This window comes from Lynx canadensis, chromosome C1 (assembly GCF_007474595.2).
Source record: "Lynx canadensis isolate LIC74 chromosome C1, mLynCan4.pri.v2, whole genome shotgun sequence".
Classification (NCBI taxonomy): Eukaryota; Metazoa; Chordata; class Mammalia; order Carnivora; family Felidae; genus Lynx; species Lynx canadensis.
In genome coordinates, this window is record NC_044310.1 from 91,556,731 (window position 1) to 91,581,001 (window position 24,271).

General features: G+C 39.3%; 1 protein-coding gene across 1 annotated transcript in view; it reads right to left on the reverse strand.

Annotated features, from left to right (window-relative positions):
• Positions 1-24,271, reverse strand: part of VAV3 (vav guanine nucleotide exchange factor 3) — a 375,285-nt gene that overhangs the window by 194,897 nt on the left and 156,117 nt on the right. Inside the window, exons 3-5 of the mRNA XM_030328294.1 lie at positions 10,547-10,605; positions 8,251-8,316; positions 1,514-1,622 (exon numbers count right to left, since the gene is read on the reverse strand). Of these exons, the coding sequence (XP_030184154.1) occupies positions 1,514-1,622; positions 8,251-8,316; positions 10,547-10,605 (234 nt within the window). The remainder of the gene's footprint in view (positions 1-1,513; positions 1,623-8,250; positions 8,317-10,546; positions 10,606-24,271) is intronic.

The window sequence follows — 24,271 nt, forward strand, 5'->3', positions numbered from 1 at the left end:
TTATCACTGCTGTGAACCCTGCCCCATAAAAACAACCCAGCACTGTCAGCTGAATGAAGACTGTCCTTGGGAGACACACTCAAGACTTTGCTGGTACCCCAAGCAGATGATAATTATATTAGGAGATACAGATGATACCCTGTCACCTAAAAATAGTCAAAATACTGCCACAGGCAGCCTGTCAGCTCACACAGTGGGTTAAAGCTCATTCACTACCAAATACAGGCCAGGTAACTTGTTTCCATCCCACAGAAGCTACTCTCCCTATCTGGGGCACTGGACAACCCACCAGCCTTTTATTAAAGCCAAGACTACAAAGAGAGCTGAGGAAATTCATCACAGCACTAAAAAATCCCATACTACCACCTAGCTGATGAGGAAAAAAAGATTAATAATGGGGTGCCTTGGTGGCTCAGTCAGTTAAGCGTCCGACTTCGGCTCAGGTCATGATCTCGTGGTTCGTGGGTTTGAGCCCCACATCAGGCTCTGTGCTAACAGCTCAGAGCCTGGAACCTGCTTTGGACTCTGTGTCTCCCTCTCTCTCTGCTCCTCCCCTGTTCATGCTCTGTCTCTCTCTCTCTCAAAAATAAATAAACATTAAAAAATTTTTTTAAAGATTAATAAAAGCCTACATGACTGACCATTTTTTTTGTTTCAAATTATAGGTGAGAAAATAATTCAGAGTAATTCTTTCTGAATGTTTTAGATATTTTTGTGGTAGACTAACCTCTGTGCGTGCATACTGACTCTGACAATATCTGAAACTAAATTTATAAAACAGTAAAAATACTAGGAAACCTATAATGAAACAAAAGTAAAAAATACCTCTTATCAACCCCTGAACAAATATGAAGAAATATTCTTTAACATATATTTTATGCTACATCAAATTTAAAGAAGATTAAACTGCTTTGTAAGAGAAGATTTCCTTTCATGATAAGAAGAATACTTTCACAATTCCCTGAAATTATGTTCTACTGCCACTCTGGCACTATTTAGCTGGGTGGCATTTCTCTCTCAGACTTTCCTTCCTGACAAGTAGAATTCAAGGACTAGACCAGAGATTCCCTCTGGTTGTTGTGAACTATAAAATGCTGGGTGTGGGGCGCCTGGGTGGCGCAGTCGGTTGAGCGTCTGACTTCAGCCAGGTCACGATCTCGCGGTCCGCGAGTTCGAGCCCCGCGTCGGGCTCTGGGCTGATGGCTTGGAGCCTGGAGCCTGTTTCCGATTCTGTGTCTCCCTCTCTCTCTGCCCCTCCCCCGTTCATGCTCTGTCTCTCTCTGTCACAAAAATAAATAAACGCTGAAAAAAAAAAATTAAAATGCTGGGTGTATGTGTCTCCAAATGCAGTAAATCATGATTATGTAGTTAAAAGCTAGCAAAGGTAAAAAGAAAACAAAAGCCTGTTCTAGCAGAAGTTACACAAATATTTATATTAATTAGTCTTACAAGGAATCACTTTCCTAATAAAATACTCAAAGTAACTTTAACAATAAGGCAAGTGAGATCCTACGGCTTGATGTGCTTCCTCTGCCTTCATTAAGTCCTCATAGACTTCTCCACCTTCGTCTTCCCCATAAACACAGTCGTAGAGACCTTCTTCATCTTCCACATGGGTTTCACTACAACAAAGGGTAGGATACTCAGGTCATTTTCTCTTATGCAGTAAATGCAACAGCTACATAGAGCCTAGTAGAAAACCCAGAGAGGAAATAAAACATAATTCATGGGAAGAGTCAAAAGGCTTTACATTACGGCTCTTTCCCTCCTAATGAGAACAATGCCAAACAACAGAATCCACCCAGGATGGCAGTGACAGCTAACATTCACTGGGTATTTACCATATACAAGCACATAAATGATCACTCTGCACACACGACTTCATGTAGCTGGCCCAAGCCCAGTATTCACTACCTGTGCTATCAGGCATTACTATTTGATCCCTTATAGAGATAAGGAAGCTGAGAGAACTGAGGGTTATTTAACTTGCCCGTGGAAACACAGCTTGTCCATGGCAGATCCAGATTTAAAACTTAGTCTTACATTCTAAATGTTTTCATTACTCTATCATATGGCCCACATTTTTCCTATTTCAAGGCCTGAGGTTGATCATATATATTAAGGGGTACAACATGGGGAACACAGGGGGTGCTGGGGACAATCTCATAGTTTATAAATAGTCTTTTAAAAGCATCAGTTTCAGAATGCCTAGGTGGTTCAGTCGGTTAAGCAACTAACTCTTGATTTCGGCTCAGGTCACAATCTGACGGTTCTTGAGATCAAGCCCCGTGTTGGGCTCTGCACTGTCAGCGCAGAGCCTGCTTGGGATTCTCTCTCTCTACCCCTCTCCCACTTGTTCTCTTCTCCCTTCCAAAATAAGTAAACTTAAAAAAAAAATAAGAAGAAAAGCATCAGTTTCTGCAGGGTTATTATTGCCAGTATCTAATGCAGTGGTTTTCCAACCACGCTCCATCCGGTCTAATCAGAGAGTATGTACAGGTCCCTGAGTCATCCAGATCCTACCATTATCTGTTTTATTTGCCTGTTTTCTATGTAAAAAAAAAAAAAAAAAACAATGGTTCCAAGGCCACAAGGCATTTGAAATCAGCTGATCTCCTGATAGTTGAAAAACATCCCAATTTTTAAAGCTTCCGTGACACTTACACAGTAACTGACTGATGTATCTTTCCTAAATCCTTCATATGATATTGTAAACCCATTCACTCAAAGTAGAAATAGCTGGTTTCACCTATCACATGTTTTATTACTACTTCAGTTTTTCCTTTCAGTTCAAGACTTCTATATATAGCTTCTATTCACTAATAATCCCAAAGAATTGAGATTAATACATTTAGACATGTTAGAAAGAAGCATTAACCTTTCTCTGAAAAAAAAAAAATCAACTCCTTCAATACTGCCAGCCCTTAGCACCTATCTTGGGCCTGTGCAGATAGAACAGTATAAAATTTATATGTACAAAAATAAGAACACTGTAACTGTAAATGTCACTCTACGACTTGGGAGCATTTTTCAAAATAGGTTCAATCACAAGGTTGTCTATGTTGTCATGAAGGATTATTTGGAAGCATTTGATAGGAATGAACTGTTTCAAACATTCAGAAGAAAGAAAGGCGCCTTAAGGGAGACTTATCTGGTAGTAACAAATATGTCAGAGAAGTCTGCTCTCAGAAAAATTTGTTCTAGAGTTAGCGGTCTACCCAACCATTCACTCCACAGACATTTTCTAAGAACCTACTGAGGTCCAGACTCTTCAGCGCTAAGAATGCATAGATCAAGAAGATCTGAGGACTCTCCCATAGTCTAGTGTAGGTAACAGCATGTGAACACATAATTCTTGAAGTACAACAGAGCAGATGAATGCAGAATGTAGGAGTAAGGGAAAGACTAACTCTGACTAAAGAAGTTCGGGAAGGCTTCACAACAGATATTACATCTGAACTGGATCTTGAATGTATTTATTTATTTAATAGGTATTTGCTAAATAAATACTACCATGTTCCAGGAGATATGGTTGTACACTAGGCAGACACAGTTTCTGCCCTCAGAGGTGACACATACTCAGTGAGGAGAAGGACATTCCAGAAAAGGACACCAACATGTGCAAAGGCAAAAGCTATGAAGAGCCTGGCAACATCATGAGTGGCATCTCATTCAGGTAAGTGAATGTGACCCCCAAAGGGACGACTAAAACCAACCTGAGAAAGGCAGTACACCCTGTAACCTCAACCTTACCTGGGCATTTGGGATACAAGAGGAGGTATAAGAGGAAGCTCTATACAGCAGTAGAGTGGAGGGAGCAAGAAGACAATAAGCCCCGAAATGAAACCCTGTGGGTAAGAGATAGCGAGAGCCATAACTAGAGTGAGTAAAGGCATATGCGGAGAGAGAGAAAGAGACTGCATCAGGTGCAGTCAACCAGACTTGGCGACCAGTCAGAATTAGAGAGAGGGGGGAAAGGAGTGGAGGATGCCACTTAGCTTCCTACTTTGTAAAATTGGGCAGATGGCAAGTCACAGATAACAGGGGAGAGTTCAACCAGTCTGAACACTTTCTATAATGCAAAGGATAGGAAGGTTTGAGGAATCTATGAGGGAGCTAGGAAATGAAGGAAGAGGCTCTGCATCAAAGAGGACCTGTTCAACAAGAAGACAGGCTGTGAAATCCATTTCTCTGTTACTCCTAATCCCAGCTCTGCTGCCTTTGACCACCTCCCGCCCCCCCCCAAAAAAAAACACCTCATCTTGTTTAAGTGTTGCTTTTGACTTTTTCCAGTGAGGGTAGAGGCACATACTGTATGAATACACACAGATTTTTCTTTAATAATTGTAGGAGATAGGACACCTAAAGCACAAGCAACAAGATCTAAAAATAAACAAGCGGGACTGCATCAAACTAGAAAGCTTCTGCACAGCAAAAGAAACCATCAACAAAGTGAAAAAACAACCTATGGAGTAGGACAAAAATATTTACAAACCATCTATCTGATAAGCAACCCATACAACTCAAGAACAACAACAAAATAACCCAATTAAAAGATAGGCAAAGGATAGGACTAGACATTTCTCCAAAGAAGATATATGAAGGGCCAACAGATACATGAAAAGATGCTCAACATCACTAGACATTAAGAAAATGGCAACTTAAAACCACAACGTGATACCACCTCATGCCTGTTAGAATGGCCATCACCAAAAGACAAGAGATAAATGCTGGCATGGATATGCAGAAAAGAAACCCTCATGCCCTGTTGGTGGGACTGTAAATTGGTGCAGTCACTGTGGAAAACGGTATGGAAGTTCTTCAAAAAATTAAAAATAGAAATACAATATGATCCAGCAATTCCACTTCTCGGATATATCCAAAGGAAACAAAAACACTAGCTCATAATGGTATCTGCACCTTCATGTTTAGCATTATTTAGAATAACTAAGATATGGGAACAACCTAAGTGTCCACTGATTGATGAATGGATTAGGAAGTTGTGGTGTGTGTGTGTGTGTGTGTGTGTGTGTACATATATATACACACACACATATATATGTATATGTATATACATAAATTTGTATATATATGTATATGTACATATATCATCCACATATATATACATATACACACATATATAAGTATATATATAAATCTGTATATATATGTATATATATATATATGTATACACACACATATATACATACACACACTGTAATATTCAGCATAAAAAATGAGGAAATTCTACCATTTAAAGTAACATAGATGGACCATGAGGGAATTATGCTGAATGAAATAAGTAAGACAGAGAAAGCCAAACACTGTGTGATCTCACTCCTGTGTGGAATCCAAAACAAAAACAAAAACAAACCAAAAAAAAAAAAAACAAAACAAAACCTGTCATAGAAAAAGAGAGGAGATCAGACTTGGTGGGGTTCAGAAGTGGAAGCAGGGGTGAGGGATAATTGGAGGAAAGTGATTAAAAGGTATAAAGTTCCAGCAATAAGGTAAATAAGTACTAGGGATGGAATGTTCGACATGATGACTACAGCTAACACTGCTGCATGGTATACAGAAAAGTTGTTAGGAGAGTAAACCTTAAGAGTTCTCACCACAAGGACAATTTTTTTTTTTACCTTTTTTCTTTCAATTGTGTCTATGTAAGTTGATAGGTGTTAGCTGACCCTACTGTGGCAATCATTTCATGATATATGTAAATAAAACTATATACTGTACTCCTTAAACTTACACAAGGATGTAGTTCAATTATTTCTCAATAAAACTGGAGAACAATTTTTAAAGAATCGTAGGAGTGACACACACGCATGTGTGTGCATGCAAATGCACCCACACACACTCTCAAGATTGGGCTAGAATGCTTTGGGTTTTTTTTTTTTTTTTTACATTCAATCCCATACTAAGGGAGCTTTTCCTGCTCACAGTCTGGTCAATAATTCCTGACCTGTATAAAATGAAGCTGGGGGAGTGGGAAAGGACACCTGTGATTCTTCCAGTGGTCAACAATTCAACAATAATCTATGTTACTTCTCCCATGTCCAGGCCACTTATATATGGGCGAGAGTGACACCCTGATCATCAAGGTAGAAAAAGCAAAGACACTGTGCTGCCTAGCCACCTCACACCTCCATTCCAGCCTGTGTCTGTTTCTCTCCATGTGAGAAGAGAATGATTCCCACTGCAGTGGAGAGTAGGATTCCCACTGCAGTGTTTGTTCCAGGGGCTTCCCTTGGGGTGACTCACCCCCAAAAGTCAGAGTTAAGGATATGAGCCATAGAGATCTTAACAAAGCTAAGACTGAAAATCAAGGTGTCATAGCAAACTCAAAAGCAAGCACCTGCAGGAATAACCTTATTTAGACCTTCTACCACCAGATGGAAAGTTGAAGCAGGCTGCATCTCACAGAACATGAGCTGCTATCTCAGAGCAGCTGGATCAGGAGCCCAGGTTTCTCCAAACTTAGCTAGGGATGCACCCTCACAGGGTTTATCCTGACATCCACACAAAAAGATGGGGAAAAGCTAGGAAAATTAGTAGCTGTAAACAACAATTGGCAGGGCTCAAAAAAGAACATCATAATAGCTCTAGAAATAATATAATCTTCCTAACATTTCAGAGGATTTGGTTATAATACCAGTAACCTTACAGTCACTTTATGAAGACTGCAGCCAATTCAATGAGATGATCAGCATCAATCTTGCTCAAGATCCATGAGTTCTTAGAGGTGTTAACAAGAGATAAGAAACTATCCTTAATTCACATTTAAAATATAAGACTTCAAGGCCCATGCAAGTGAAACCTATTCTGGGAAGAGCATCTCAGCAGCCATCCCAGAGTCTCCTGTCAGCACTGTCCTCTGCTCTTCTACAGGAAGTTCCCAGATGGGCAATTCAAGGTGCTTCCTGGGGTCACTGCCATGAGGAAGAGCCTCAGCTCTGGAGTAAGAACTGTTCGGGTTCAAATCCAAAGACTAAAATTTACTAGCTATGACCTTCAACAAGTTTCTTAGCTTTCCACAATTCAGTTTTCTCCTTCATAAATTGGGATACTAGGAACAACCTCATCGTGTGTGTATACCACAAAATAATGCATGTAACATGGTTATGGGCTCTCAATAAGCTCTTATTTATACAACTAAACAGCTCGGGCCTGAAGCATAATGCTGAAACAGTAGATGCTTAATGCAATTCTGCTTAGTCATTCAGAACACAAATATTTATCGAGGACCTACTATTCACCAGATGCTGTGTAAAGTTCTAGGACGACAGCCAAGAACAAGGTTAAGTCCCTGATCTCACCAAGTTGACCTTCGAACGAGGACGTGGACAACAAATGAAGCAAACAAAGATGGTCTCAGGCAGTAGTGATTGCCTTAAAACCACATAGCTAGGTAAAGGGCCCACAGCAATTTCAGATGCAGTCGTCAGGAAGGCCTCTCTCTGGAGAGACATCCGAGCAAAAATGGGAAAGGTGACGGGTCAGCCATAAGGGCAGAAGGAGCAAGTGCAAAGGTCCTACAGCAAGAACAAGGTTGGAGTGCTAGTTTATTAGGATGGATGAATGGATGAATTTCCACAGAACCTGAATCCCTCCTGGAGCATAATATATTTCTTATTATAATTCTTTGCAAACAAGCCTGGTCTTTGTCATTAGTTCCTTGAGGGGTGGGGATCATGTCTTATATTTATTTGTAATCTGCACAAGTCACTCAATCAGCAGAAGATAATCAGGTGCAAAGGCCTTTGCCTTTCCTGACAATTAAATAATAAAACCCAAAAGGATTCTCTGTGCAGAACAAACACCGTCTAATGAAACTCCCTAAATAACTCCAGCCCACACTAATCTCGCCCTTCCTTGAACAGACAAAGCACGCACTATCTGCCCTACAATTCTAGTAGATCCTATTTCTTTGTCCTTGTTCCTTAATTGTCCACCCCAGTTTTACCCACCACCTCTAGTATGCCTTTGAGAAACTTCCAAATTCGACTTCATTGCAGTCTGTTTTCTTTACTTGTCTTAAGGACTGGCACGGTGTCGGGCATGCCATAGGAACTACAAACTACGTTCTCTCGTGAAGCTTTCCATCACTAGTTTGAGGTGAATTCTTACACGTCTTAATCATTAAGCCATTTTTCCATTTCTGAAAGCTATTTTAACATCCATCGTTAAAATCCACCAAGAATGCAAAAACTGGCAGTGGTTTAATTTTGCTGAAGATGCCCAACATACTCTATTAAATCAGGAAGGCCTTTGTAAATGTCTTCATCATTAACACTTTCTTCTGTTGGGAAGGGCCTAGGAGAGAGGGAGAAGGGAGAAAAGGGTGAAATTATCAACAGCTAGGCTAGGCATTTACTTCTCACTAAATGCATGAGCTCAGCTGCCACCAAAGTGGTCAGGTCAGTCACCATGTGTAACACAACATCCTGGGGGTCTCCCAAAGTGCCTGTCCCGTGGCTGCCCAGGGAATCCCCCAGGGAGGCTGTGACACCTGCTACCCCAAATTATCTGGAGCAATTACCAGTGGTCATCGCAGTCACGTGAACAGCTGTGGACATGCTAAGGTGCCCATCTGATGTGCCACACACCACTTACCTGCAGGCTCACCACAATGCGGCCACTGCAGCCCCCCAGTTCAGAGAACAGGCAGCCACCCAAGTGCCCCTGTGTTCAGCACCATCTCTTTTCACCTATGGAATCTGATCTGACTGACAGTTTGGTAACAGTCATCTTCACGTGACTCAGCTCACCAAATATAGAGAAAAATTATTAGAAGACCAACATATCATGCCCTCAATATATGATTGATTCTTGCAGACTTCTCTACTTGGACAAGATATTTATGTTGTGTATTTTATTTTCATTTATTGGACAAAGGAGGAAACCTAGACCTTAGGAAGAGTAGGATGTTTTCTTTGTTCCCTATTAAAAGAAAAGTACTTTCATTTATCCCCTAATTCCTAGCCATTGACTTTCTTTTTTTTTGCCTACTGTACTATGAACTTTTTTCATAACACCCACATAATGCCCGAGTGCATGTCTAACACAGGCATAATTGTACTATCATGCCAAAAGTTTTACTTTCTTTACATGCAGCCAGCATGTCACATTTCACAAAAATAAGAGGATCCAACAAAATAATAAATGAGCACTAAGTGATAACTATATTTAATATACTGAAAAGCAGATTTTCACACTGCCTTATGGATTAATTGAATACTTAAGACATTTAAAGAAGCTACATTTTTCAAGTAAATTAAAATGTGAGAAATGCTAAAATTTCAAAATACTTTTTTTTTAAATAAATTCCGGCACATTTGATTATGCTCTTATATGAAGTTCACTGCAGAAAATTTGAAAATATAGATAAGAATAATTAAGAAGGAAAGAAAAACCTTCTAATATATATGCTTTCAGAATCAAATATGCATAAATACATCAAAATAGAATCAGGCTATTTATTTCAAAATCTGTTTACATATAATGACATAAAATAAATATTAAGATGGAAAGATGAATCATGTAGAGCAAATTGCAAGGTGTTGAACATGTACCCAGCCTAGAGATTACTTCTGTAGGAAGCTGCCAAAGTCACAGCCCATTTCCAAAAAAGGGTACGCAGGGTATCCTCCCTGAGGTCATTAGGCTTTGTATCCAGGGAAGGGGCTGCCTAGTTACTGCTGATCAATCCTGTAAAATGTGCTTATATCCTCTTCTTAAAACCTGAATGTGAGTTGGACACAGAAAAATAGGAGCAACAGAGGGAGAGAGACAGCATCACAGAGCCCCATAAAGGCTGGAGACTAAGGAATGGACCTCTGAGAAAACAAGGTAAAAAATGAGATCCATTCCATTTCTATGCGGCCTAGCTGTGTAGCTACTGCAACTTTCTATCATTAATGTTACTAAAAATATGATTTTCTGACTGATATAATTTGAGAATGTAGTAAACAGAAAAAGTCCAACATGATATACACATCTACATTTCCATGCTTACTGACTGCATAATACTCCATTGCACAGAGATGGCACAATTAATTTAACCTATTTCCAACTTTTTTACTTAGTACCAATCCTCAACACATATCTTTGTACACATATTATTTTATATTTATCTGATTTACTTTTGAATTCCTGAAAGTTGTGAGTTATGGTTATGGACTATAGGAAATAAATGTACTACAACATCTTTTAAGTATGTATTTACTTGAGCATTTGTGTTTGTTTTGATGAATCGTATGTAATGAAATGAAATGTTGGAGGAAATTAAGAAAACAAAGAACCCTACCGGTAACAATCAGTAGTGAATTGACAATGATGTTTAGCCAATGTATCTTATTCAACTCTATAAATAAGATCTTACTTGCTCAATTGATTTCAAATGTGTAGTAGGCACTGAAATACCAGGCACTGTGTGTGCATGAATGAGATATGGTCCCTGTATGCAAAGTCCTTTACAAATAGTAACCACTCAGTAAATAATCATTACATTCATTGAGCAAATGAACACTTGAATCAAGCTTACCTGATTCCTGTGGCCAACGCTATAGGTGTGCGAGAAAGTCGTGACAGTGTTTCTATAACCTGAGAAAAAAAGGAAAGCGTTAATTAGACATGTACTTTGGGAAAGATAAGAATTTTTTTCAAAGATAATCTTACAATCTAAGATTAACAATGGCAGCAGAAATGTAAATTTGCAGATACCAACAAAAGTACAGAATGGGAAGAGCGGTTTCCGAAAATTATAAACTCCTGGGTTATAATCTGGTCCCTTCTTTAACTGTTACTCTAAGCAGATTGTTAAGCATCTGGTTTACAGTTTCCTTATCATTAAAGCAAGAATTTAGATGAGGTAATACTAAAGGTCTTCTATCTCCACTTCTACAAAATCTGAAAGATCTTGTAAAGTTGTTCTGTCCAAGTACAGTAGCCACTGGCCACACGGACAAGCTATTTAAATGTTTCTTAGTTGTACTAGCCACATTTAAAGTGCCCAGTAGCCAAATCTGGCTAGTGGCTACTGTATTGCAATATACAGTCATCAAACATTTGCATCATCACAGAGAGTTCTACTGGAAAACACTGCTATACAGACAAGTGGTTTAGAGTGTGGGCTCTTGAGCTAGTTCAAACGAGTTCAAATCCTGGCTTTACATTTCATTAGCCAAAAACCTCCAGCAAACTGCCTAACTACCCTGGGCTTCAGTTTTATCATCTGGATACTGCCTATAATCATAGTTAGGTAATTAAAAATCATTAGGTTACTGTAAGAATTAAGAAGATAATACATGAAAACTGTTTAAATGATAGCTATTCTTTATAATTGCGAACTTTAAGAAAATTATTCTGAGTATTTTCAGAAAGAGTTTCCTAACCCCTTGACTGACTGACTATCTATCTATCTATCTATCTATCTATCTATCTATCTATCTAATCTTAATGATTACTTATGAAGACCTTGGTACCTACGCCTAAATGTGCCCTGCTATAGTTTTAGAACCTAGCAATTTTACCCTTCCTTGCCACTTTTACACCTAAGATTATCTCACTCAAAGAGTTAGTGATGAACCCAAAGAGCTAAAATGTATTTTTCTCATGAAACCTATTTCTATGATAACAGATATAATTTGTCCTAACTCTCAAAACTAAACAAAATTTAAAGAGGTTCTTCTGTAAGTCCTATTCAAAATGAGGGGTGGGAAAGGCAAAAATCTCTCTCTGAGCTGAGTTCATCTTCTAATTCCTCAGTTCAAATACCAAGACCTACTAGCAACGTCTCAGTACGCCACAGAAGTCTCTTAAAGAGTATTAGCCACACGTGTACCTATCTCTTGCCTACTTCAGGAAGAAGTACACTGCTGAAGTTATAAACAGATAACTCTGGAGCAAGAGAATCTGGTTGAGCCCTGGCTCACAGATTTTAGCTAAGCTCACCTTTCCTAAGCTCTATAAAATGTGGGTTAGGACAACTAACTACCAGCCTCCCCATGGGGTTACTGAAAAGATTAAGTGAGATAATGCCCATCAAATGATTAACCCAGTAAAGGTGAACTTTTATTATATAAAATTATCATTATAGACAAAGTTTAATTGAAAGACTATGCTATTTCTTCCTGGTTTAACTTTTTTGAACATCTGATATGAAAGCAAGACACAATCAGGTATCAATTAATTCCCCATAATAAAGATAAAAGAATCTTCAGTGAATCTGTAAATTCAGAAGATCATGAATGAACAAATAAGTTTATCAAAATAAGCTAACTCAAAAATAACCATTTGCTAAAATTCCAAAATTATGCATTACTGAGAAATATCTAGCTTTTGGAAGATTCTGGAATAATCTAAGTAGTATACACATGAATTAATAGTACTGTCAAATTTTAGCATCAACCTTATCCTGATGCACACCGTTTTAAACCTGTGGTGTGAAATCTGCTATCTGAAATTCTATTTTACGCTATGGTCCCAGCATTGCCATTACTCAGAAGAAAAACAGCAATAGCATTAGTATTAGGTATTTTACGTGATATATTTCACCACTGCTATTTTACATTATAATAGAAATATATTTTATTGAGATATTTTCTAAAATAACTATAATGTATCTAAAGGTAAGAATGTATTTTGTGTCCCTTTTCCCACCATTGGTACTATTCACAACCATCCCCATCCAAGACCGTTGAGTTTTGTGCACAATTGTCCGCCAGGGGGAGCCAAAAGACAGTCTATCACTTTAGTCCTGTATTACATGTTTATAAAGTTCAAACATTTCTGAAAATCACCAAGATGAAATCAATTCCTATTATTTACTTAAAAGCATTACTTATTACCATTCAGTAATAGAAAAATAAAGATACAAATTCAGTGGACAGGAAGGATGGAAGAATAATACATAGCATGTCTTAAAGTAAATCTCTCAGGACCATCTCTCAGTTTTGTGTCTATCTGATCGTACATCAAGTCCATCCATTAATTCTAAGTTTAGCCAAAGCAAATAAGTCTGTTTAGTCAATGTAGTGTTTTTAGAACAGTGTGTATTCTATAAAGGTGGAGCATATCCGGATTTGGAATAGACAAGTATAAAAATTAATGCCAGATTCTCCTGACATTAGAAACATTCATTCAAGAATATTTACAAAAGAAAATATCCCCAAGGGCAGCAAGACTATTTTCCCTGAAATTTATTGATTTATAAATCGTTACCTCAACATAATATGAAATTACAGACATGAACTCACAAAGGGGTAACTAGCCAGAACATTTGCAAGTTAATAGGACAACCACCAACTACTAAATCCATGTTATTCCTTGTTTGTTAAGAAGAGCAGCATTTTTAAGGAAAGTAAAATATTTCCAAATAATATAAGTAACAGTTACTGTGGGAGGAAGGTGGAAGAGGTAAGAAGGGCTTCTATATGCTTGCTTTAGAAGGTGGGATTAGATCCCAAAATCTATGAAAGATCATTTATAAAGTTTAAAAAGGAAGATACCCAGGCCAAAACTGCATTTTTAGAAGATCATTCAGCACAGTGAAGGATAAACAGGGGTAGAAGGACATGGGATACAGACAAGGGGTCATGAGACCTAGTGAGGGGGGGGGGGGTTCAATCATCCAGTTGAGAAATGAGAAGTCTACACCAGCAGCAGTTGAGATAGAGAAGAGGTGGAAATGTGAGAAGTATTTAAGAAGAGTGGCTGATGTATTGTGGAGACAAAGTGAAGAACTCAGGACAACCTGGATAAACCTTTAAAGTATAGAGGTGGCCAGCTCCAAAGCCATCTACTGGGATGCTCCTGAGCAGGACACATATTCTGTGTCTCTCCTCATGCTGACCATGAACATCCTGAATTCAGACAGGCCATTCCCTCTACCACAGTCTTCTCTGACATCTCCCACTCCAGTCTGGGTCCTTTGTGTTCCCGTAAGACACAACTCTGCCCTCTACCTATCACCTTTGCTGTTTAAAACATCTGAAAAGGACTCATGTTTATTTTGTCAAACTGAAATAACACAGTAACACACAGAAGTTGTCCCCCCACTCCCACCATACAGACACCTCTGCTTAAAGGGCACCAAAGCTAAAAATCTGGTGTGACTCCTGCACTATTCTGTTCCCTTTTCTTCATGATTATTATTTTAGGCAATATGTTTCTATTATACAGACTTTTCTACAACCTGAGTTTGTCATTTAATAATATATCCCAGACAGCTGTGTCAACACATACAGATCTACCTCATTCACCTTAATGCTGTACAACATTACAGCATACGAGTGTAACAATGATTTGACCATTCTGCTGCCAATGAGCTTTCTCAACATTTGCCTATTAGAACAATGGTGGCATTACCATCCTTACCAATTATCTTTTCAATTGTGTGCAGGTATTTCTAGAGGAAAGATTCTTAGACAAGATGAGGATGTCAAAAGTATAACCATTGCTCTTCAAAAACTTTTTATGCATTTATACACCGCTGAAGTGTATATTAAGATAAAAAGGCACTCTAATGACCTATTTACTGTCTCTCCATTCAACAATGAACAACACCTCAAGGTAAGGGAACTCAAACTGCTTCTTCACTGTTCCACTCTTACCACCTAGCTCACAGCCAGGGTCATAACAACCACTTAACACAAAAATATTTGTTGCTCAAACAAATGAATGACTAATACTTACCTTGCAAAATTGTTGCGAGGATTGGGGATAATATGTGTAAAAATATGTAAAGAGCTTAGCCTGGCACAAGCAGGGAATGAATGAATAATTGAAGAAGGAGCCCATTATGAAAATTAAATATTAAATATGAAAAAGAATTGCCTCTCTCAAGTCTAGAGGCAGTATATACAGTGGCAACCCCTTCCCATCAAATTTCTCCCCTTAATGGTGATTTTAATTTAGTTTGAGCTCTTTACTTTTACCATCCCCATTAGTAAGTTTAAAAGCCATAAAAGTTTTCAATAAGAACTGTAAACTAATAAAGCTACCAATTTTAACTATTCTCTTCATGAGACCTTCAAGAAAATTCTTACTTTCTGCTTATCCAGCATATTCATGCTGTTGATAATGTAGTTTGTAATTAAAAGAAGTCATCCATGCAAAAGCAGTATGTTACAGTTACTTCTAAGTTCCTGAGTTAAGGAAGCCATGGCCATAGACAATAACCACAGAGAGCCATAGGAACCAACACACACATCTGCCAAAAAGTGCTAGTTAATTGTGGATTTATCTACTTGAGTTCTCTACCTTCAAGTTTTACCTCTTAAACCTCTCCTTGGGGTGCCTGGGTGGTTCAGTCGGTGAAGCATCCAACTCTTAATTTCAGCTCAGGTCATGATCTCATGGTTCAAGCCCCACATTGGGCTCTGAGCTGACAGCACAGAGCCTGTTTGGGATCCAATCTCTCTGCCCCTCCCCTGCTCATGCTCTCTCTCTCAAAATAAATAAATAAATATATATATATACATATATATATATATATATATAAAATAAAACATTATAATATAAATATAATAATATATTTATATCATATGTATACATATAATTATATATGTATATATATATACACACACATATATACGTATATACATATATATACACATATATACATATATATACATACACACATACTTCTCCCTGATCTAATGGAAAGGCTATTATCAAAATTCAGAAGCAGAGAGCTGACCTCACCATTAGTTCCCAGGGAAGTGACACTTCAGGGAGGTGGGCTCTACAAGGCAATCTGGTGGCTGTAGACTTGAACCCCAAGTGCAAGACAAGCTTAGTCATTTAAGAAAGCTCTGTAGCACTGCAGCACCAGAGCATCAAGTTATCATCCAGCAGCTGAAGCTATAGGCAGGAACACCACATCATGGTTCTTCCAGGCTGAGAGTAAATGCCCCATGTGGTCATGGAGGAAAAGCTCAGAGGACATAACTCAGACAGAACTTGGCTGGGAGTGCTGGACTGAATAATTCAGACAGAAACACAGGCTTATAGACTCAATCAGGTGCAACCCAGAGACCTGGTATTACCCAGGCACGCCAGACACCAGACTCTCAAAGAAGCCTAATTCTAAACCCAACCAGATGGTGACTATCAGACTAATATATTTTACCTTAAGCCTCCTAGGAAATCAACAGACCTCATTATCTTAATTTTCTTTGCAATTCTAATTTCACACAGTAAATTGCCCCATTAAGATACACTGCAGCTTAGTGTCATAGTTCTAGCAGCACATTTTACATCTTCCCTAAAACACCTGGTTGTTGCTTTGAATACTGTAGGATGCTGCTAGAAAACGTGTGGACCACCTCCCCTACAGGCAAAGCAAAGCGGAGCAGCCAGATAAGATGAACTGAACAATATTTCTGTATCAAGAAGATTGTGCACCATGAGAAATTAAATTGAAGTGGACCAAAGAGTATCTATATAGGTTAAATGCATCCAAATTATGTATTGTTTGTGCAGGCCTTGGTAATGATCATAAAAGTAAGAATTAGTCTATACTTACTGTTTTGAAACTTCAAAAGTAAAGCCCTACAGAAAAAAAAAGAACCTCCTTTTAGGAGGTTAGGGGCCTCCTGGCCTGGTTAGGAGCACAAACTTAAGACTCAGATGTTCTAATGGAGATTAAAGAGTACACTAATCATGGTGAGCACTGAATAATGCATAGGATTGTTGAATCACTATTTGTACACCTGAAACTAATGTGACACTGTATGTTAACTATCCTAGAATTAAAATGAAAAACTTAATTAAAAAATCTGCCTGGCAGATAATTGAACTCTTCAAATGTTGCTTAAAAAAAAAAAAAAAAAGACCCAGATGTTCTGAGTTCAAATCTCAGCTCTGTTTCTCACTAGCTGGGTGGCCATGGGAGTTAAGCATATGCCCTGTGCCTTAGCTCCTTTACCTTTCTCAGTTTCTGTCTATAAAAAGCATATAAAAGGATGTCCCATACTTCTGCTATTTCCTAATGCCACTGTGGTCACTGTCATCATTAGTAAAATAACACGTGGTCTTTGCAAAGCACTGCAGAAAATACAATGTGAGATATCTATCTCAAGTTAACACAGGATGTAACACGAAGCTTTCCAATGGCTGTGCATACATCTAAAAGGTTATACCTCTGTTCAAGTACATGATGGCCAGTGTCTAATACTTGCCAACAGTCACTAAGTTTATCTAACTATAGCATTCATTAGGTTCAAAAAAAAAAGATTGTGGATGGTAAATTTTTTTCCTTATTCATTTTCCTCTCTCATGTAATTAATTTTCCATGCAAATATTCAGAAAACAAAAACAAAAACTCCTGTCATGCAAAAGTAACTCTAAGAGCCCAAAAACAATCACACTTGACCTTGCCAAAGCAAATGTTAAAAAGAATGTCCCATGCCTAGTCAACTCATGAAGATAACACATAATAAGAACTATAATCACATACAGTTCACATAGAATTTAAAAAGCTCTAAGAAGTGACAGTACAAGGGATGGGTTTAGAGAAGCTTTAGCATACATCTCCCCATAATCTCCATGCCTCATTGCCTCAAATAAATACAAAAATCTATGTAAGTAGGCTGTCATTTAATAGCAATTTCAAGACCAGTCCTTTGGTTAAACCTCACCCCCACAGGGCCACACCTCCTGTGGCCAAACTCCATCCAATACAGAAATTTTAAAGCTACCACATTTTATTCAATGATTCTTAATTATTTTAAGTCATAGCTCCCTTTTGAAGTACATTGAAAGTCCTTGGTTTTTTCCTTGGGGGTTGGAGTGGACCTGTATGTATGTATGTGTATGTATGTGTATGTACGTGTGTGTGTCTGTGTGTATACATATGTACATACACACCTACATAAGTATACACAACTCTGCATTTCATCTCAAGAAATCCAGGAATCTCTTGAAGACCATTCATGGATTTCCTAGACTCTTGTTCAACCTCCTTTGCCTATAAGGAAACCAAGGTCCAGCAAAATTAACTAGCTCGTTCAGGGTCAAAGAGCCAATAGCAGAATTGGTGTCATAACCCAGGTCCCCTCTCTTCTGTCCAGACTATTTCTCTTTCTACTTTACCACGCTGTATATAAATCCCCTGAATTTATTCAGTGAACATTTACTGAACACTCACTATAGGCTAGATATACCTGATACACTCCACATGTTGAAGGTAACAAAATAGAGATTATATATTTCCCCCTTTCAAAAAACCCACCATTCATTGGGAGGGAAAGAGCATATAGGTAGTAAGCAAAAACACAGACCTGGTATTACAAAGAATACCTGCAGCCCAGGGGAGAGAGCAAGGCCAGATGTCCCCCTCGGCCTGAAGGCTAGAGCAAGGATGGCTCAAAGGGCGTTTTAGAAAAGGTGACCTTGGATTACATCTTGAAAGGCAATCGGGAATTTCCCCAACTCTTTGTCTGCAGGTTAATAGAGAATTACCACCCTCTGAACCACCCACTCCATGAGAACACTTGCCTACTCAGAGCAGATTCACACGTACCTTACTGTCTGAGAAGCTTTTTGTAGTTGCCATTTCCTGAATAATATTTTTCTTACAGTGGGTATTTTGCAGGTTCCAAGAGATGATGTCATTAAGCAAAATTTTTTTAATTTATTTTATTTTTTTAATTTACATCCAAATTAGTTAGCATATAGTGCAACAATGATTTCAGTAGATTCCTTAATGCCCCTTACCCATTTAGCCCATGCCCCCTCCCACAACCTCTCCAGGAACCCTCTGATTGTTCTCCATATTTAAGAGTCTCTTATGTTTTTGCCCCCTGTTTTTATATTATTAAGCGAAAATTTTTTTTCTAAACCAAACGACCTGCACTTGTCTCAGGATCCATTTCTATACCACCATGGTCTTGCTGTCTGTGCATTCTGGGCCTCTGAGCTCTACCTCTAAGACCCCAAAAAGAGTACCTTTCCTTCAAACCTGCTTCCCCTTCCTATGCCCAGGGAGCCTACAGTCTCACTCCTGTCCCGACACTGGGAAATCTTTCAGACTTGTACTTGTCCTTCACACTGCACACCTAAATCCTATCACTTCATCCTTTTGCATCTCTCTCAGATCCAACTCCTTCTTTCTTCCACATCTCTGGCTTATCCCAAGCTCTAATTCTTACTTCGTTTACTGGAACGGCCTTCCATTGTGTCTCCATGCCTTCAGTTTCACTCCCCTCAAACTCGTCTTCTACTCTGCTATCATATAGGCTGTGTGACACTTCAGAAGTGTCCATGTCATACACCACCACCAACTCCGTGTCTACCTTGAAATTCTTAAATGTTACCCCTCACGAAGAGATGAAGTCACCAGCACTGAGGAGTCTTCAGTAGATCTGATACACTCCCTATGCCCTTCCAGGCTCTACTCTCCCCATACCTTCCATGTCTAGCCCTGCCCAACCACCTGGCTTGCTGTGCTCCAGAGATTCTAGAACCTTTCATAGAAACCCTACCAGAGCATAAAATTCATGTTACTACAATTCACAGATGGTGTCAAAATAAACATATTTCTACTACAGCGTAGGCAGAAAAAAGGCAAACTGGCAGCAGCATTGTTAATTTTCTCCCACCAAGTAAAAGAGGCTGTAAGTAACTTTTCCCAAATGCTGTCTGAACCATCTTCTGGGTCCAAATACCAGAGATGAAACTTGGGATTCAGCAGTGCAGAGTTAGCTGTCTGGAAGCATAGTATTTAGAAATCAGAATGAACACAAATATTCACTGCTTCTCCTAAATTTACAGTGGTGTGTTGCAGTATGTTGAACTTAGGAGGCAAATAATAAAGAATTCAATCGTTTGTACACAACTGTAAAACAAACGGTTTAGTTCTGAAAACATGGCCATATTTGCAAGTGATTCCCTGCCTCTAAGCAGAGATATAATCCACAAAGACTAAGTGGCCATTTTAATGTTCACTACCAAGCATGGGAATTTCACCGTGGGTCCGGCAGGTAAACACTGATTACTCCCCACCCCATCTCAGTAATGACTCTAGCAGAGCAGCTCTGTCTTGCCAGCTCATTGGGAGCCTTGGTGCATTCACACAACTCACTTGAAGCAGGCACATCCTGTGCGTTAGCATCAGGCCAGAGGAGAAATCGTTTATGTATCTCAAGTACACGGGAACGTTCTATGTGACTTAAGGGACTTGGAAAATAAAATGAATTGTCAAAGCTGCCCACAAATCATACAGCTGGGTCAAAGTCAACACATTTTCCACACTTGACGTACTTTCAATGTCATGCAACCCGCCTGCAAACATTTCTGCTACCTGAATGCTGCCCACACAGCTATTACCACTTTAAAGGATGAAATGGCAAAGAGTCCGGGAACAAAAAGGCAATGCCAGAATGACAGGATCTGACAGTGGAGCAGAACACATCCCTTGTGCCAACCTGGAAATGTCCCATTTTCAGTCCCAGCCTCAGAACTGCTCACAGAGAATAAGGAGGTGTAAGTTATTCTCACATTTCAAATCACCTAGGAGAACACACCTTTACCTGCAAGACTGGGAGAATAACATGACACTCCTTTCACATCTCTATGTTCTGGTAACACTGGTCATTTCATACTTCTTAAAAGTACTCATTTTCATATACGCTTTAACAATTAAAAAGCAGGTAAACTAATTCTTCATTATGTAAGAAATGGAGTTTCCAGGGGCGCCTGGGTGGCTCAGTTGGTTAAGCATCTGACTTCCGCTTAGGTCGTGACTTCATGGTTCACAGGTGCGAGCCCCGCGTCAGGCTCTGTGCTGACAGCTCAGAGCCTGGAGCCCGCTTCAGATTCTGTGTCTCCCTCTCTCTCTGCCCCTCCCCTTCCCATGCTCTCTCTCTCAAAAATAAACAAACGTTTTAAAAAATTTAAAAGAAAAAGAAATTGAGTTTCTAGACCTGAGATGGCTGATAGAAATATGTGAGCCACATACACAACCTTAATATTCTAAGAAGCTACATAAAACATAAAACACAAAACCAGAAAACATAAAAACAGGTGAAATGAATTTTAATCATATATTTTATTTAGTTCATTATACCTATAACTTATAATTTCACTATGTAATCAAGATCTAAATCAAAACATTTTATACTGGTATTTTTTTCCACACTGAATCTTCAAAATCTGGTGTGTACTTTACAATTACAGGTCACCAAATTCTGACTAGGCATACTTCCTTTTTGGAGGGGGGGATGGAAAGGGAGTAGAAAGAAAGAATATGCACGCGCACAAGCTGTGGAAGAATAGAGGAAGAGAGAGAAGCTTAAGCATACCCCATATCTAGCATGAAGCCCAACGTGGGGCTTGATCTCACAACCATGAGATTATGACCTGAGCCAAAATCAAGAGTCAGATGCTTAACCGACTGAGCCACCCAAACACCCCCAGATTAGGCACATTTCAAATGCTCAATAGCCACATGTGGTTAAGGGCTACCACAGTGGACAGCATAAGTCTAGACAAAAGTTTTCAAAGTGCCTAGAGTTATGGCAGAAAAGGAAACAGATCCATGATGGAGAAAAGATTGGACCAAACTCCTCAGTTTACAAGTATAGGTGGTAGCTTAAGAGTGACGTGGCACTCCCAGGGTGTCAGAGCTTGATGTGGTCAAAGAGCCAGTGCCTACACTTCTTGATGCCTATGGCCATCTCCAGTGGAAGCAGCGGAAGCTAAAACAATGGACTTTAAAAGGGGAGTAGGGAGCCACTATGGTGAGGAGGAAACTACCACACACACAGACAGGCCTTTTCTACTTAACACATCCCCACTGTCTACACATATCAATTATTTGACTGTTCTCTTAGTCAATCTGATGGCCACCCATCAGGACATTCATCACCTATCACATGCCAGGCTTGGCCCTTAGAACACTCATTGGATGAGTGTGAAATAGGGTTGGAGAGGCAAGTTGGAGGCAGACAGCTTCAAGTGCCTGGCTAGGGAGTCTGCATATATTATTTATATGGGGAGCCAGCAAAAATTTTTGAGCTGGAGAACGAACTGTCAAGAAGCAGTGTGTCAAGAATACTAATCTGTTGCGGCATAAAATAGCTCAGAGGAAGGAGCCTAAACCTAGGAAGTTGTTTCAACAAAAGTCTAGCTGTGCATTGATCTGAGGGGAGAAAAAGAATGTGACAAGCATTATGAAAAAGGGATCAACCCAACTTGAACATTACTAGATACACCAAATCCCAGAGGCAAGAGTCTAGCTTGAGCAAACTTTAGGAAATCTGATCTGACTTCAGTTTGTCAGAGTGTAGAAGATACACTAGAGAGAGGATTAAATCCAGGCATCATTTAGAAACTTGATGCTGCCCCAGTGGGGACCAATGATAGATAGCTGTGGTTGACAATGGTCAAAAAAATTGACCCAGAACTGTCAGGAGCCTCAAGTCCATGAGACTGGGATATGTCACCTCAGGGCTGCCAATCTGAACCTGTGTTAGGCTGGATCTACAAATCTCAAACTGGCGCAGGGGTAGTCTGGTTTCCTACCGAGTGATTTGCAACTATTTGTGGTGTGTGTGTGTGTGTGTGTGTGTGTGTGTGTGTGTGTGTGCGTGCACATTCTACCACACATGAACCAGCAGTCATAAAATAAGGTTTCTATGGAAATACATCTGATGCAGTTTTTTCCCTTTATCTTGCTTTTCTGCTTTTCAGTCTTTGCTGAGGAGCATGCACAATCATGATACATTAAGTTTTCCAACTAAATTATATTGAATTTAATCAGCTTTTTCAAATTCACTTGCATTATGATTTAAGAAAAAGATTAAGATTAACTTTTATTTTTATTATTTAATTTCACTTTGAGAATCCTTCTCTCTTGAATTGCAAGTGCTTGCTGATTTTCTCTTTAGGAGTAACTTTAGTTGAATTACTTAAATAGTTATTTTTGAAGCAGTGTTAACTATCTGTCACTTTAGATCTCCACAACCTGTGGCCTTTAAATCCTGAAAGGGATATGACATTAGGAGTCCTGGAAGACTTCTTTTTCTGGAACTTAGATATTTTGCAAGGAGTATTTTTTGGTCATTAGCTCCTGAGTACATGTGGTTATTCCAAGATAATCTGAATTTCCTCTAGGGTCTAGTGTTTATCAAGAAGTGGCTCAGAAAAAACAATCCAAGGCTGTAGAAATGTAGATCAGCCCAGATGGGCAAAATGACCCCAGTGAGCGTATGGTGCCAAACTCTGATGGTCCTGGTCCCAAGTTTGTTTGTTTGCTTTTCTGATACACTTTTCTGTTTCACATTTTATCTCAGGTTAACCTCAGATGAAGTATTTCACCTGAAGAATGAGTACAGTTTAATTATATGACAAAAAGGAAAAATAAAGTCACCAAAGTTGAAAATTCTTCATCAGAGTTATCCAGGGAGGCATCTGCTCTCTCTTCAGAAGCTGCTTCTCAGATCCTCCTCCTTCCAGCCTACCTTTGAAAACAGACTCAGACATTGGAGGCACCAGAGGCACAGTGACCCGCTGCCAGAGGTGGTTGGTTTTATCTGTAAAGCCAATTCGCCTTCTGGCAAAGCACAGCTCCCGATTGAGAAAACATCTGTAAACAGATGAAATTACCAAGATAACTCATGTCTAAATACCTTAGTAATTCATGGCCTTTAAACCCTTGCCATGATGGCATCCTTCATGACCCACCGCGACATCAAAATCCCTATGGCACATTAGGTAATGAAATGCTGTAGAGAGAACCAAGCCAGATCTACTTTAAATTGGTTTCTGTGCAATGGTAGATCTAGTATTTCAGTGTTGATGCTGTTTTCTTTTTATTATCGTCCTTTTTTAAAAAATTATTTTTTTAGCGTTTATTTTTGAGAGAGACAGAGATAGAATGTGAGTGGGTTAGGAGCAGAGAGAGAGAGGGAGACAGAATCAGAAGCAGGATCAAGGCTCCAAGCTGTCAGCACAGAGCCTGACATAGGGCTTGAACTCACGAGCTATGAGATCATGACCTGAGCTGAAGTCAGAGGTTCAACTGACTGAGCCACCCAAGCACTCCTTATTATCCTCCTTTCTAACCCCCCCAAATAAATATCCTGTCAAAATATAACATTTAGCAAGTTTTGAAATCTACATGATCTTTTGGGGCGCCTGGGTGGCTCAGTCGGTTAAGTGTCCGACTTCAGCTCAGGACATGATCTCACGGTTGGTGGGTTCAAGCCCTGCGTCAGGCTCTGTGCTGACAGCTCAGAGCCTGGAGCCTGCTTCAGATTCTGTG